This window comes from Helicoverpa zea, chromosome 9 (assembly GCF_022581195.2).
Source record: "Helicoverpa zea isolate HzStark_Cry1AcR chromosome 9, ilHelZeax1.1, whole genome shotgun sequence".
NCBI lineage: Eukaryota > Metazoa > Arthropoda > Insecta > Lepidoptera > Noctuidae > Helicoverpa > Helicoverpa zea.
Genome location: NC_061460.1, coordinates 10454490 through 10471839, shown reverse-complemented (window position 1 = coordinate 10471839; position 17350 = coordinate 10454490). Strand labels below are relative to the sequence as shown.

The 17350-nt window shown below is 36.3% G+C and overlaps 1 protein-coding gene across 1 annotated transcript in view; it reads right to left on the bottom strand.

Moving 5' to 3' along the window:
* LOC124633181 (klaroid protein-like) overlaps positions 1 to 17350 on the bottom strand; it is a 35748-nt gene that overhangs the window by 9242 nt on the left and 9156 nt on the right. Inside the window, exons 3-8 of the mRNA XM_047168329.1 lie at positions 12803 to 12915; positions 6413 to 6571; positions 3170 to 3374; positions 1923 to 2118; positions 842 to 948; positions 308 to 434 (exon numbers count right to left, since the gene is read on the bottom strand). Of these exons, the coding sequence (XP_047024285.1) occupies positions 308 to 434; positions 842 to 948; positions 1923 to 2118; positions 3170 to 3374; positions 6413 to 6571; positions 12803 to 12915 (907 nt within the window). The remainder of the gene's footprint in view (positions 1 to 307; positions 435 to 841; positions 949 to 1922; positions 2119 to 3169; positions 3375 to 6412; positions 6572 to 12802; positions 12916 to 17350) is intronic.

Genomic DNA, 17350 nt, shown 5'->3' with positions numbered 1-17350 from the left:
AAAAAATTAACTACTACTTGAAATTCGGATAACACCTTGCATCTGTGACTTACGTTGGTGAAACGACGGGTTTTGGCTAGTTATATAATAAGTAGACATGGCAATTTTTTAAAAATGTATTTGATGAAGATTATAAAAAAATGTAGCTTATATTAGAAAGAGGATTTATCATTTCTGCTCATTATTGAACAAATTATTATCAGGTTTTGCACATTTAATGTTACAAGTTGTATATAGATGACAACGGATGGACATATCACTAACTGTTATGTCGATAATATGTCTATTTAAAGTACTTTGTACTTACATCCATAAGCGACAGCGGGCAGCAACAGCAGTAACAGCCAGGGCCACCAGCGTCTCTTTGCAGCAGTCTTGTTTTTGTAGTTCTGTGCGATATACTTCTTATTGACTTCCACGTGGTTCGGTGATAACTGTGGAGGTTTGTGTTTGGGATTAATAAATGTTGTCTACATATTTATTCTAAAAGAGGGGTGTTGTAAGTTTATGTTTTTGGTATTATCTACTTATACAAAAGAAGAGTGTTATAAGTGTGTGTTATTCTGTCTGTGGCATTGTAGTTCTTAAACGGATGAGCTTGGACGTGGTTCTTTTAGTTGAACATGGTTCTTAGATGTTTAATCAAAATAGACTCAAGTTTTTGACATTGAAATCTGCAACTATATCTATGTATTATATAAAAGTAGAAAGGGACGCATTAATAAAAAAGTATCTCCATACCCATAACATTTATGGAAAACAGATATCTAATGTTATGACGGCGATATTTTTAAGTAATTTTCGAAAGTGAGACAAAATAACTATAAACAAGAATACTAACAGTTTCCGTGATGGTGGTAGTGGTGGTGGTGACAACAGACTTGATCATGGTGTAGATCCAGTAGAACGGCGTCGCCACTGCTGCCGCGCCTCGAGTTAGTAAGCTTGCTGTGGAACAAACAGTTCAGTATTATTATTTTATTTCTTAATATTTTTGGGCTAATAACACATAGTTAACATAGTTTCATATAGTAAAGCTGCTGTTAATCTAGCTATAATATATGTACAGCTCATAGCATGACAATATACCACACCATACATTGTTATGGACATGTTCATACAGTAGTGTACGAACGTGGCACTTCTTTGCTCTGCTATTATAAATATTATAGATTATCCTCAACCGACCTCTAGTTACTTAGGGCATGAGATCTATTAATTGATCAATTTTATAACATGATCGGCAGATACGTTTCCACTTTTGCAATATTTACCGTATTTCCAGACAACACCTCAACCACTAACGAGAAGTTACTATAAACAAACAATTACCTTGCTGGGGTCGGTTTCCAGTCTAACCGGTTGCAGCTGAGTACCAGTGTTTTACAAGGAGCGACTGCCTATCTAACCTCCTCAACCCAGTTACCCGGGCAACCCAATACCCCTTGGTTAGACTGGTATCAGACTTACTGGCTGCCCATCGGTAGCAGGACAGCCGGGTCTCATCGTCTGAACTCAATTTACTATAGTCAAACTATTTACCTTGTGCTGGTCTCCGATCAGTATAAGGATATCGGTGCGAAGGTCCGACAATGCTGCGATAGGTGTTCTTCGTACTCGTGGTGATGGTGATGACGATGCTGATGAGCAGCCGGGTGATCCACCAGCGCTGCTCCGCGGTGTAGGCGCCGCCGTTATGGTAGATATAGGAGGGTATGAACTCATCTTACTGTAATCGAACTATTTACTACCTTTCGCGTGCCTCCGATCAGTATAAGGATACCGAAACTTTCACAAAGCAGTCCAGAGCCTGGAAGTTGGTGATTGATACACCCGTGCATCGGACAGCACGTAAATGTCGGTCCTGCGCCTGATCTCTCTCCTGTCGGTCTGAACTCAATTTACTATAGTCAAACTATTACCTTGTGCTGGTCTCCGATCAGTATAAGGATATCGGTGCGAAGGACCGACAATGCTGCGATAGGTGTTTTTCGTGCTCGTGGTGATACTGGTGACGATGCTGATGAGCAGCCGGGTGATCCACCAGCGCTGCTCCGCCGTGTGGGCGCCGCCGTTATGGTGCGGGTAGGAAGTCTCGTCATCTGAACTGTCTATTGACTGGGGGGAGAAAAAGTAAAATTTTAATGTTTTAGGTAAATTGTATTTATGAGTATTGTGTTTAAACTTAGCCTACACATATGCTTTTAAAGATCTCAAGAGGTTTTGCATTGCACGCTTGAACACTTTTATTTAAGTATGTAGCAGGATTACTACGAAAACGAACTATACTGCATAATGGCGATCCATTATCGTAAAAAAACATAAGCCTTTGTATACCCACTTTTTATCCTTGCAAATAAAAACAGCAGTTCTGACATTATTTATTTGTAGTAGCTAGATCGAAGAAGTTGACATCTACTATAATTTACAAAACCATATTTGAAATGTAATATTAATTTAATAGAAGTCTCATACTTAATTAATGGATCACTACGATATTTCCTCCTTTGGCCAAATTATTATTAAATGTATATGATTCATGTTTTATTTATAATAAGCTGCACATTCCTGCATATTATTTACAAGCTACTAGACTTTGGTTATTGAATTCTCCGCCGCTGACTGGTGTCTTATTAATATTGCTCTACATAATATATTGAGACATTCTGTTGACAGTTTTAAATCCATTAATTTCTGTCACACGAATTCAAACATTGAGCATTTCTGCAAACCTGTATAGTTTACTTATTACATACTTGTCGTGATAAAATATACTGCAAAAGGAGACTGCCTTAAAAAAGGCTAGACTAAGTTTTACCTTTAGTTAACAGTTGACTTTCCTCTATATACATAATGTTATCTACACGCTTTTTCCTTGTGGGAAATCATAATATGACTTATCCTGCTGTGGGTGCAGAGTGAGGGAGTGTCAGTCTCTTATTGACTAAAACCCATCAAGTTTATTCCTAAGCCTTTTATGTACCAGAGCCTCGGTAACTGTTTCAAACACACCGCAGGCCCGGTAGCCTTGGCCCTGGTGGGCCCCACTGCCTGGACCTGGCCTGGCTAGCTTAGTGGGTTTAAGGAGCTCGTGGAACAGCGCGTGACGTCGAGACTGGTGACTATTATTAATTTGTTTTTGCTAAGGCATAGCGTGTTAGGTACTCACGGTATACCGGCGCCGCACAGAGCTGGTGGTCCAGGAGGTGGTGGCGGACAGGCGGTCGAGCTCGTCCAGGCTGGTGTTGGGCCCCTGCACGCGGAACTGCGACAGCGAGCGACGGGACATGTTGGGCATGGCTACCTGCCCTGGAGCCAGCTCCACGCGGTCCTTAGATAGATGCGAGTACGTGTAGTCCGTTTTTGGGTATTTGCTGGAAAGAAAATTACAATTATTTAATAAAGTGAAATTAAAATTTACATGATTCCGGGCAAAAATGAGAGATACGAGGTCATTCAACATACATTCACAAATTAAATAGAAAATGTATTTATCTGAATATCGTTTGGTTAACTTCAATACGTTCAACTTTTATCAGCTATAGCTATGATATTCTAATTGGATAATAAGTGGTAGGTATGTACCTAATTTTCTATGTGAATCTTAATTTTCTCAAAATTAAAAAAAAAGTTACAACAAATCGTTATTAACTTACAATAATGTTCCTTTGCTTAGCAGTCAAGCTATCTTAAGTCTAGATAATAACAAAGTGGTTAGATGATAATAAATCTGCCTGACTTATTTTTTTATTCTTATCAATATATATTCAAACAAAAAAACATGAACGGAGACATAGGAAGTGTGTAAACAGACCAGTCTTAAAACCGGTAAAAATATTCACCAATATTATATCACTACAAAACACGCGTACACACAATCAAGCACACTACAAAACTCGCGTAATAAAAGTTGTAAATAGCACCATAAGTGGGCAAAACTGTCCCATAACCGTTAAATAATAATAAAACTTTATATGGAACACAAACTTTACGTTTTCAGAGTAAATACCTTATTATTTCTGTGCACCTAAGCCCTTCATACATGACTGTAGATAAAACACTTATACACAATCTCAAGTAGTTTATAAATTAATAATAATAAATCACTTGGGAAGAAATGTGCAGTTTTCAGTGATAAACAGTGGATTTGCACGCAATCCAATGCACGTTTCTCTGTTATAGAGTACTGCATGAGTTTGGCATCGGCTGGCATTTGCACGGACCGACGCAGTGCAAATATAGAACATAATATCTAATTTTATTGTCACCTTCCTAGCTACTTGCAGGACACGTCATTTGACTAAGGATCGTGTGGTCATGCTTTTAATGTTGTGTTAATCGATCTTGCATTTTAATGTAAGGCTATTTGTGTTGCAAATGATGAGGCAGTAAGCAAATGATCGTAACATAATTTTAGTACGGAAATGTCTGCCAAAACATTAAACTTGTGAAGGTATGTTTTCCATAGTAATTAAAATCAAATTCCAGCTATTTATACATACATATTATGGTAATTGTTTATACTTTGGAACTAAAGCGCGGTCTTTTCTACAAGTACAATGACCTACCTGTTATTAAACGTCAATACATTTTCCACCGTCTCCACTTCCGTATGAGTCACGATTTTAGCCATTTTATCAAATATTAAAAACAAATAAATTAATCAATAAATAATTAAAACTTTTCAAATAAAAACTTTTTACATTTCCATTCCAGCCAGCTGGCGTTAAAACAAGTGTCAGTTGACCAGTTGACAATGACAGTTGACGGTTCGAATTTTAAAATTATTATTATTGTACCCTCAGGGCCCGCATAAATCGAATGACGTTATGTTTGCGTTCCAGATTGTATCTGGCATTGAGTAGCATTAGGTTGATAACATTAAATTAGTAAATGTTTCGCCTTGGTAGTTTTGGGTGCTTTTGATAGCAATTTACGGAGTGAGTAATTACTATGTGAACTTCAACAGCAGAAAATGTACATCGTGCCTAAACATAAACTGAAATAGGTACATCGTTAGTATTAATACTTGGAACAGCAAATAATAGTAAAATTAGTAGGTTTAGTTTAATGAAACTGGCATTACATGAAGAAATAAAATCTTAGAAAAAATAGATTCTTTATTGTAGCTAGATTGGCTTATATTAATTCCAAGAAATGTGTGTGCACTAAAACAGTATAACATTAGGATGTTTACACTCAATCTAAGTTTAGCTGAGCACTCAAATAGCTTTTCAGAGCAACGCGAAGCTTTTTGAACTGAACAATCGTGACACACATAATTATATTTTTTTATGTACAGTCAAGGATAAAATGTATTCGACGTTCATTTTTTTTATACATTGTGGTGTTGTTATCTCAGTTTTGAGGCCAATGACCTACATAATCTAATTGGCCCTTTACCGGGAGGCAGTCTTACACGTGACAGACAGTACTTTTGAAGATTTTATCTTATATCTGATCACAAACAGCGATAGCAATCGTACAAAAAAATACTTGTGTAACATGCATTTAGAACGACGAGTTCTTTTTTCCCGAAAAAAATGATTTTTTTGTTCATCATCATCAGTCTTCTAACACTGCTGGGCGCTTTGCTAATTACCGCGCTTGCTCAACACGTCTTGGTGATTTCAGACTTTATAGCCCAGGTTTCCTCGAGTTGTTTTCATATTATAGTCTATTGGTGTCCAAGATATACTCAGTTTTTTTATTGACTGTACTCAACTTGGCATTGCTTAGCTCTTTGCTATTAAATAGTCACGGTCTAATATGTCAGACTATTGATTGCAAATCTGATGAAAACTAATTATTGATTTTGATTAGAATTCTATTTAAGATTCATTTGTAGGTAGTTATTATTTTAAGACTTTAGTTAAATAGTATTAAATTGCATCAGTATCTAGCAAGATGTTATACCTAGTTATTAATAAATTGAAATGTGAAAATAAATTTTATTGTTGCGTTCAAATGTCTGCTAGTAAAACTTTCTATTCTCTGGATTGTATTAAGCAATGAAGAGAGCAATAACACCATGTTTATTGCTTCACAGGTATTAGGTGTTTGTGTTCTAAATATTTATAATTTGTCTATGTAACCACATGTGAAGTTATTTAAATGAAAGAAATTCGAATGTAACATATGTACTAGCTTTTTCTCGCAATATTGCTCAGTTCTACATGATTCAATATAATTTCTCACATCAAAATAAAGTAAAATCATAGCTTTCTATCTCTATACTTCTTTCAAATCGGTACAGCTGTTTTAAAATGAAAGCCAGCGAAACAAAACACATTCGCATTTATCATATTCCGATTACTTAAACTAGCCAGATGACCTTGAATGAAATAAACAAATGAAGTACGGCGACAGATAGTCCATTTTCCTTAAAAAGATAAACAAAAGAGGATCTTACTTCCAGTACTCCCTGGCCATCTTGTAAAGCCTGGAAGGCAGGTGTTCGTTGTCAGGGTTCACCTCCAAGAGTAAGCTGGCATCGGCCAGCGCCTGCTCTGCGAATGAACTGTCTGTAGAACATGCGCTGTAGGAGCTTGGACTGCCTATGCGTGATGATCTGGAATTAAAAGGGGATGGTTATTGAGGGGTACTTCTGGCTTGGCGTGAGTGTGATAGTACATAGTTTATTCGTTTTTACCTAGCTACTGCTTTCTGAATCCCGTCAAAATCGAATAACTAATGTTTTTGTAGCACATAATTCATATAGAAAACCGAGAGTCTATCTTTTCAATATGACTTCTAGTCGAACACTGCAGTTCTTAGCGTTTCATTGTCAAACTGATAAATCGCGAGTAATTAAGCAGAGCAAATATATGATACCGGACAAACGGAAAGACCTTGCAAAATCTGAACAGACGAGTTTAGATTCCTTAAAACTTATACTACGTCGAGCACAAATATTTAAACGGCATTGTATCCCTACTAATATTATAAATGCGAAAGTAACTCTGTCTGTCTGTCTGTTGCGCTTTCACGTCTGAACTGATTTCAATAACATTTGGTACAGAGATAGAGTTGACCGTGAGAAAAAACATGGGATAGTTTTTATCCCGGACTTTTGAAGAATTCTCTTGGAAACACGATATAACCGAACTCACGCGGGCGCAAGCTAGTGGGTCATATTTAGTACGACAGTAGATAGTTTTCGTATAGGTGTAATCTAGAATGTTTGGCTTCCTGGATACACTTCCTAATCCGAGTCTAATTCGGCTTTGATATCGCTGACTAGTACTCGCTGTAGTTTAGTTTTCTTTGCGCTAAAATATAGTCATCTTTCTAATAATATTACATCAAATAACAAAGATCATGAAAACAAGAAATTTTATGAGTAAAAGAATTTACATTAGCTTTATAGTTCGGCCATTCAGAGAATGCGTTCCTGACACGTCGCGATTGAACTGACGACGTAACTTTGCAATGGCGTTGCAGTTACGATAAAAATATTTTTGCTGGTTGTTTACCGTTTTAACAATTGAGGAGCATTAAAACAACATTATTATATCAATAATCAATGAATGTTATTACGTCGTCAGTTCAATCGCGACGTGTCAGGAACGCATTCTCTGAATGGCCGAACTATAGCAGCTTACATAGCATTGCGAATTGGATTATTGTTTCTACAAGTTTTCAATAGTTTTACTTATTTAAGCTTTTAGTTTAAGCTCATATAGTAATAAAAACATTTGAATTCATTAAATGCAGATAAACACGTTGAGGCTTTATTAGCATTTAATTAAATACCACTGTTGACCTTTGAGCCTATTTACATTTCCTAGGAAAAATATCTCATATATTCAAAATACACCTTATAGAGATATAAATCTTTTCACTAAAACTCATCACCTCGTCAAAATAAGATATTATCGCACACAACATAGTTGCAAGTACGTCATGGTCCGTCTATTACGTGTTACGTCAGTAGACGTAAATTTTTAGCGTGGCCCATAAAAATTTTGGACTTTTGCCAACTGTACCAATAGTTTGGGACAATATTATTGTTTGACAAACTCATTGATGGGAACTTCTTTTACGAATGTAAAGTTGGGCACGATCGTGTAAACGAAGTATTGTCTCCCTAGTCCCTATTCATAGTGCTTTTGTATTATTATAATTTACTCTTAATTTTGAACATAGAAACTTTAATTTTGTTTTGGTACTCGTATGATAGTCGCTTATTATTAGTATTTTTGTAGCCCAATGACATAATCAACATTAGAGCCAGTTCGTTGTCAGGCCTTTAGAAAGGTGCAGTTTAGTCTTGAACTTTTGAACGCCGCATTGGTTCAGAAATGCTGCAAGAGACAGTTTATTCATGTTTTCTTGTGAGAGGCAGAAAGTTTTATGACAGCAGTCACACAGTTGTGAACTGCCAACAAGAAGATTCCTTGCTCCTTTTGCTAGCTGTTTCTTGCTAGTCAGCTAGCCGTAAAATTTTTGCTCTTCATATAATCCCCGGTCCATCGTCAGCAAAGCTAATGTTCACGCGTAAACATTTCCCGCCTTTGTTGCGTGTTAACTACGTAATAATGCGTAGTCACGTACGCTTTGCGATTACTTGATGAGAACAACTCGTGCGTTGCATATATTTTACGCGGATCATTACTTCTAAGCATTACGTGTGTACGTGCTCCTTGCATAAGTCAATTTGATTATGTAGGCGAAACCCTCCAGGTTGATAAGGAAAAAAAATTGCTGGTACGGCCTTTTTATCGTCCCACTGCTGGGCACAGGCCTCCTCTCGCACGGAGAAGGATTGAGCATTAATCACCACGCTTGCTCAATGCGGGTTGGTGATTTCAGACTTTATAATCCAAGGAAAAAAATAATCATGCAAATTAAAAACCTCCTTTTTAGAAAGTTGGTTGAGCATGTCTTAATATCGTTTCCACCGATTCGGTTAATATTGTAGTATCTGAGCAATTTATTGTCATAATTTTGCTGAGTCCATTACCATATTGGTATCATGTAAGTTAAGTATCTGTGTTATACCTGTAAAATACCCTTAATACAACTTTTTTCATACCTTAAAAATCTTTTAAACATCGGCCCTTTTTCGGAGTGTTTTATGACAATAATCTATGATAAGCGTATACTGTGGCAACCTATTCCACACGATGTCATAAGTGGTTGAATGTTTGCACATCTTTGTTTGTCATGGTTTATGATAAGGGCCTTGCTATCCAGGTGTATAGAGAGAATGGAATTTAAACCCTACCAAGACTAAATTTTTCAGGGTTACCTTAGCTGTCAATAAAGTGTAGATTTTAGTAATTGTACGACTTTTCATAAGATGTTAATTAGGTTTTTTTTAATATGAAGACTTTTTTCCAAAATTAGCTACTTATAAATTGATTATTTTTTTGGTGATTGTGTTTTATGTAAGTAGTTCTCTACTCGATGGCCTATTAACCAGAAACCCTTCGGTTTTAAGTATTTTTTTTATCTAAGGATATAATTCTGATAACAATTATTGTTTTGAAAAAAAAAGTTCATTCGTTAACTGCATTATTTTCTATCATATGATATCTTTCACGATAAGAGTCAAATTGGAAAATGATGTAATTTTGAACAATTTGCATACATATTTTCAACGGCTGACTAATTTTCAATGAGCGGTATTTGCATGAATGCAAAATGCATTGTAAGTGTGAATATATGCAACCTTGTCGTTTTCATGTCAACTTATACTTGAAACTTATGAAGACGGACGAGGTTGGCGACATTGAAAGGAATTTTGAACGAAAATAAGGTCATGCTGATAGATCTTTTACTATAACTCACAGTTGAGTAAAACAAAGGACATACTTTTTGCAGTTTTAGTGGATGTACATTTTTGAACCAGATTACGCAAGTTTGAAGGAATGTACAACTCAGAGCCTTATCAAAAATCATATCAGTCGGACCAGTGGCGGCTGGTGGGTTATCGAACTGGTGGTGCACATGACTAAAATCTTAAAATTCCACAAAACAACAATTGATATAAAATATGTTTATTTTTTATACATTAAATCAATGCGACGACATTTTTCTGATGCGAAATGTTCAATCACCTTTTTATTAAAGTCGGGTATTGATTGTATAAATTTCTTTTCAATACTAAGCACAGACAGTGCATTTAGCCGATCCTGCGACATGGTATTTCGGAGAAATGTTTTTATTCTTTTCAGTGTAGAAAAACATCGCTCGCTCTCGACTGAAGTCATCGGTATAGTGCACAGAATTCGCAACAGTTTCATTGACTCTGAAAATGATTCAGTCAGGTCATTATTATAGAACAACTGTAAAATTGCAATTGCACTATTTGCGTTGGTGAAATCGTCGCGACTGTATATTGCGGAAAGTTCGTTTTTAAATTTGTACTTGTCCAAAGCGGCGTATGTGGAAACTGTGATCGTGAAATCTTTGTCGGGAAAATTAGAACGGTATGTGGTTAAGTTCTCGCAGTAAAATAATTTGGCTGCTATCAAATGATCACAAAAATTGAATCTGTCTTTTACTTGAGTAATAATTATATCGCACACTTCTTTTGCTATGACAGAGCTAGACGATTTAAACCTCTTTTGAGGTGGTTCTTCAAGTTGATCTATGTTGTTACGTGCATTTTGTATACTGATTTCGAAATCATTAATACAGTTTTTTATATGAACCAAATCAATATTTCTTTTTTGCATTTGTTTGAATAAAATTTCACTATGTGGCAGAATAGATTTAAAAAATTCAAGCCAATATAAAAACGTGCTGTCATTCAAATATCTTTGAAGCATATCAGCCTGATTTATAGAACTGGTATCATTTTCCGTTTCTATAATGGTCGTCATGCATTCTTTTAAAGGCTCCCTGTAGCTATGTACTGAATCAACGGTCCGCGAATTAAAGTTCCATCTCGTTTGCGGAGCAGCTGGAATCTTCTTTGATACAATAGTTTTCAAAACTTCTGTACGCTTCGGTGATCGTGAAAAAAACTTTGGAAAAGCTTGAAGGTTAGCAAAAAATTTCTGTACGGTTTTGTTTTGACTTACACTTTTTTCAATTATTAAATTTAGTTGGTGGGCGTAACAATGAACGAATGAAGCATTTGGATAGACGGTTTTTACTTTAGCCTGTACTCCACCAACATTCCCGCTCATTACAGCAGCGCCATCGTAACATTGTGCTATTAATTGTTGCGGAGTTATTTGAAGTTCCCGTAATTCGGTTATAATAACAGAACTAAGTCCTTCAGCAGTATGGGAATGCGGCGTAAGATATTTCCAAACACCGTTCATGAACCTGTCCGTTTTCTTCGTATCTTAAAATCATTACCATCTGCATAGTCGTCGATACATCGGTAGTTTCATCAGCTTGAACTGCTACGTATTCACATTTTGTTATAATATTCGACAATTCTTTGTGGTAAACATATAAAATTGAGTCCAAAATATCGTTCTGAATAGTTTTTGACGTACCTTTGAAAACTGTAGACGACGTGAGATGCTCCTTCATGACTGTATCCAACTCTGATACAAAGTCTATTAATCCACGAAACACCCCAGCATTACTAGATTCAATAGTTTCATCGTGACCTCGCAAAGCTAACTCAAATGCACCACAAAACTTGACACAATCGATAAGACGTGATAAAATATACCTGTTTTTATCAACTTGTTCATTATACTTTTGGATATTGCTTCTATACACAGAATCTAGCTGATTACGAATGTCGACTGTGCCTAACACAGACAAACTCATTACATTTTGTAGGTGTGCTTGCGAAGAATCATGTTTTTTTATTTTTTCACTCAAATGCGTCAGATCCTTGATTCCAGTTTCTGTCCAAATCGATTCTCCGCCAAAAATAATGCAAGGAAAACAAAAGAATGCATTAAGACGCTCACATCCACACAACCATTTCTTTTTATTATACATTTCACTTTTAAAACTTCGTGTAAATGTTTTATTTTTCGATTTGCACTCTTGTTTTAAACTTAAAAAGGGCCGTGGCGGTCCGGCCAATTTTATGTTCAATTTACTTTGAAAATTTTTGTTATTTTCTTTAATATAATCAATGTTTATACTCATTTCAACTGATACTTAACACAGTACAGAATAAAAAAGTTCAATTATAACAAAAGTTCAATTATAGAATCAAAACAATTACGGAAATAGTTATCAATAATTAACGCGTCGCACATGCAGAGTTGTCAATCAATCATGGCTGCCGTCGCCTCGCGCCCACGCCGGCCGGCCCAATTCGTCATAAATCGGGTGCTCTCGGTAATCTTCGGTTCGTGCGTGCGGCGCTCGGGAACCGACTCATTACTCAGTACATTTCTATGAACTATTTTTTGTTTCACGCGTCAGGCGTATTCATTCGTATCTCATACAAGATGTATTAGCAGTCCTCGTGCGCTCGTCGGAGCGCACGATATTAGTTTAGTAAAGCGCTCCAACTTTTTGACCATAATTGGAAATTTAATTTTTTATACGTTTTTGTATAATAAATGTATGTAAAATAAATATTGAAATGGTAATTTAAAAATAAAGATAAAGTAAAATATTGTAATTGTTAAATCTTTTGAATTGGTGGTTCAGCGCACGAGTGCACTTAAGGTACAGCCGCCACTGAGTCGGACTATTACAAACTTTTATGATGCATAAAAACTACTTATTACATGAGATTTGCTAACATTGGTCACTTGACGACACTCACTTGTCGATTTCCCTTCCTTACACATTTGAATGAGGTACTTCTGATGATACGATATTATAAGACATCATAGACGCAAAATACCCTTAGATAACAACTTACCGGTCATGAGTAACGCCGTGTGACGTGTATATAGGGCTCAGCGTGACGTCAGATAGCGTCTTGTAGCGCTGCGAGCTCGTCGACACGCGCTCATATTGGCTGTTGATCTCGTTCTGTGGATAAAAGTTCGTGTTACTAAGTGGAACTTGATGTGTAGGTACTAGAAAAGCGTGAGCAAGTGTAGTGTATGCAGGTACATGTGCATCATTGTATAGGTTATGTCATTATTATGACGCCTCGTGCGCATACGTCACTCGGTTATAAATACCGGATCGAGCGGTGGGGAGTCAGTCGTTGTCAGACTGTCGACCTGTGTGGTGGTGCGTTGGCGAGTCGATTAACATAATAAAATGAGCGTACAATACATTGGCGACGAGGATAAAACCGTGAGTGTTTGGACCAACAGTTACCTATTATCTAATTTTTATAATTTTGAACTACCTATTAGTTCTGTGATCCAGAAAAATATTTGATATACAAGGTTATACTAAATAATTTGTCCTATTCATGCCTATACCAAATTAATGTATGCTAAATAAGCTTTGACAACAAGTAACCTCTGACCGATGTTAATATTCAATCATATTAAAAAGAGCAAAAGGAAAGAAGGAAGGGAAGAGAGTAGAATGACAAAGTATACATAACTTTTATGTTCATGTATGTATCACCCGAATTGCAAACAAATTTTAACCTTTTTACGTAATTCTTTGTTTAAGTTTACCTTGCTACAATTCTAATGGAAGTAGCAATATTTATTGCAGGTGTTAATATTTATCAAATGAGTAATTTATAATACAAAATCATTACTTGGTGATCAGTTTACTCATTCTTAAACCTGCATCAAAGTTTATTCAATAATAGGCATTTATTGGAAGCAATATAAAGTTGCTGGTTGTTGAATTGTCGTCAAGACGATTTTAGCAGTGGTGGGATTTCCTAGAGGATATAATACAATAACCTATTTGCCTTATAATCAATTGTGTTTAATAATTGTTGTGCTTGCATGCCAACAAGGCGGAATGTACACGGATCTTATTATGTTGTTTACAATCCTATTTTGTAAGTGCCTGCATTCTAAGCAAATAAAGACCTATTCTATTCCAAAAATCTGCTGGTCATTAAATTGACAGCTTGACGGTTAGCAGTAGTGTATATCTACTGGTCATTAGATTGACAGCTTGGCAGTTGGCAGTAGCGTGTATCTACTGGTCATTAGATTGACAGCTTGGCAGTTGGCAGTAGTGTGTATCTACTGGTCATTAAATTGACAGCCTGATTGTTGGCAGTAGTCTATATCTACTGGTCATTGAATTGACAGCTTGATGGTTGGCAGTAGTGTGTATCTACTGGTCATTAAATTGACAGCCTGATTGTTGGCAGTAGTCTATATCTACTGGTCATTAAATTGACAGCCTGATTGTTGGCAGTAGTCTATATCTACTGGTCATTGAATTGACAGCTTGATGGTTGGCAGTAGTGTATATCTACTGGTCATTAAATTGACAGCTTGGCAGTTGGCAGTAGTCTATATCTACTGGTCATTAAATTGACAGCTTGACAGTTGGCAGTAGTCTATATCTACTGGTCATTAAATTGACAGCTTGACAGTTAACGGTAGTGAACGTCTACTGGTCATTCAATTGACTGTACACGCATAAATTATCTGGCGATAGTTGTCAACTACTGCAACAACTAAATAGTAAATCTTGATAATTTTTATATTTTCTGTGCCCGGTGATTTGGATCATAAAAAGCTTCCAAACTTAACTTCTCAGAGTCTAGTCAACAACTCATACCTGCTATATTGTTCTGGTACTTAACTAACTTAATTCAAGTGCTTTCAATATAGAGGATATTACAAGAACAAACTGGTGGGTTATATACTCAACGGTTCTACAAATGACAAACATGTGCTAGGTATCTAGTTAACCAAACAGCACATTGAGGGACCGTAGTAGGTTGGCCATGTATGTTGAAGAACTCGCCCAGCTATACTGGTATGTATTCACCTATGCACAACATCCAAGTCCATCAACACCTCTAGTGGGTTGCCTACCCATAATAGTGTTAATTATAACAGTTGCTCAGTCACCCTAGGTATAATTTCAATACTTTTACTTTATTTTGCTGTATTAAAGAGGTTGTTATACAACAGAGATATTCCAGAAGATACAGAACAGTAGAACAGCATACAAGCAGCAATACTAGCTGGAAAATGTGGATCAAAATTTTGGTATTCAATAGATAGAATCTTTGGTAAACATGCTAGCTCACAATTGTAATTTCAGTACTTTAGGTTGATATAAAACTCTTAGATCAAAAGAATATGGAACTAAGCATTGGAGCAATCTGTGATTTATTTGACAATGCTACTTTATCTACCCAACTGCCTCGTTGGTCTAGCTGTTGCAAGCGCGGCTGCTGAGCACGAGGTCTCGGGTTCGATTCCCGGGTCGGGCCTGGAAGTTGGTGATTGATACACCCGTGCATCAGAAAGCACGTAAATGTCGGTCCTGCGCCTGATCTCTTTCCGGTCGTGTCGGATTGCCGTCCCATCGGGTTATGAGAGTGAAGGAATAAAATAATAATGCTTGTGCACTATAATATGTCCTGCGCAGTTGGCTAATCCCCTTACGTGAGTACAGCCGCCGTAGCCGATAATCGGCTAGGAGGACATCATCATCATTTACCCAACTGGGCCTTCTCATCTGTGCCAAAAAATCTTTTAAGGATGATACCTGGAAGGAGTTCCAATGTAGATACTTACTCTGGGAACTGTCTAATGATGATTAGCTCATGGATGATTGTTGCAATCAAGTTCTCAAAAGTTGATGATTGCGTGGGCTTTTAAAACCTTCAAGACTCAGGCTTGAATGAATTTTAATTGGTATCTTAGCCTCTTTTTTATTGATTTACATTGGTGTTTACAAATAGTTTAACAAAGTGGCCCTCATTATAATATTGTTATTTGCAAATTATGTTTTACAGTATTGCAGTACCAATAAGCAGTATAAGTACATTGAGAGTTGTGGAAGAATATGCTTCCATAGGAGCGAATAACGTAACCATATATGAACATATATGAAATAGAATCCATTTATTGATCTCAAGTTAATAAATCATCACATTAATATATTCTTGAAGTGCACACCTACTTGTAATATAAAGTTGTGTAATTTCCTCAACCCATCCCATAAGATAAGATCCATATGGGTGGTGGGATGGATATCTATTAACAAAATAATGTCTTGTGTCCATAGCGTTAGGGTTAATAATAATTGATCTTAGAACACCAATCTTAGGTTACCGTAAGACAATTGGACTCGCATGAGAGGTAAAGAACTTTATCACTATTTACATTTATCGACATTTATTACTCTTTTGTGCTAATTGAACTACACAGTTGCGTCGACATTTGGTTAATAATAACTAAAATATTATTAAGTTCCTAAGTCCTACTGCAAAATATAATCTGAGTAAGTGTTCCTTAAAGTATAGGAAGTAAAATTGCCCTTAGTCACCAAATCGTTTAAAAATTTACTGGGGTGCTGTCCCTATAAAAGATAATAATATTTTTATATTCTGGTTGTCTAACTAAAACAACGTAGATAAAGTCAGCTGCAATAAAGGGTAAGCGCTTTTGAACGAAACTATAAACATACTTATGCAGCCAACTATACTTACATAAAAAAAAAAAATATATTACGTTACCTATACGCGGTCATGAAATTGGAAAAGCGTAAAATATTAAAAATGGAAGCAGCACAAAGCTGATCATCAAATTGATGAGGTCAAGTATGACATGAGAGCAGCATAGCTGCTCATGAAATTGAGATATAGAATTAGAATCCCACATTTATCTATGTGTAGACAAATGTTTTAGAAAGTTTAGCGGTTGTTTTGCAAAAGGAAAATTGCATCGACTAGAAAACTGTTTGTGAGCTGCTGTCACCTTGTTGAAAGGAAGAAGAGCATGAGTTGAGGGTCAGGGACTCTTCTATTTTATGGTGATGCAGAATGTCACAGCTTCAAAATATATAGTGCAAAGTTAGTGACACCTGTTAAAGTGCGTTCGTTACATAATATGGTTCTAATTAGTTAAAATCTGATTCGTAATGTTACTTTACACCTTCGTTATAATCAATATGTAACCATGACACTAAAAAGCTTACCATCAAAGCATAATAATTCTTTGACTACTTTAATTTTTGAAAACCACATTAATAAAAGCAAACAAACATTACAGAACGCAATGTCCGGTGATAATAGTGTTCTTGGATGCCTAACCGAAATATAAGTATTCCTATCGCACTATTATATCATCATCATCATCATCATCATCTCAGCCATAGGACGTCCACTGCTGAACATAGGCCTCCCCCTTTGATCTCCACAGATACCTTATAAAGACGACCTTATAAAGGTCACCGGAAGACGCTGGATGCAGGTCGCTTCCAACTATTATATGCAGTAAGGTATTCATATGTTGGGTGTTGAATGCTAAGAAGCTTACAGTTTCTTGACTAGATATTGGACATACATTGATGT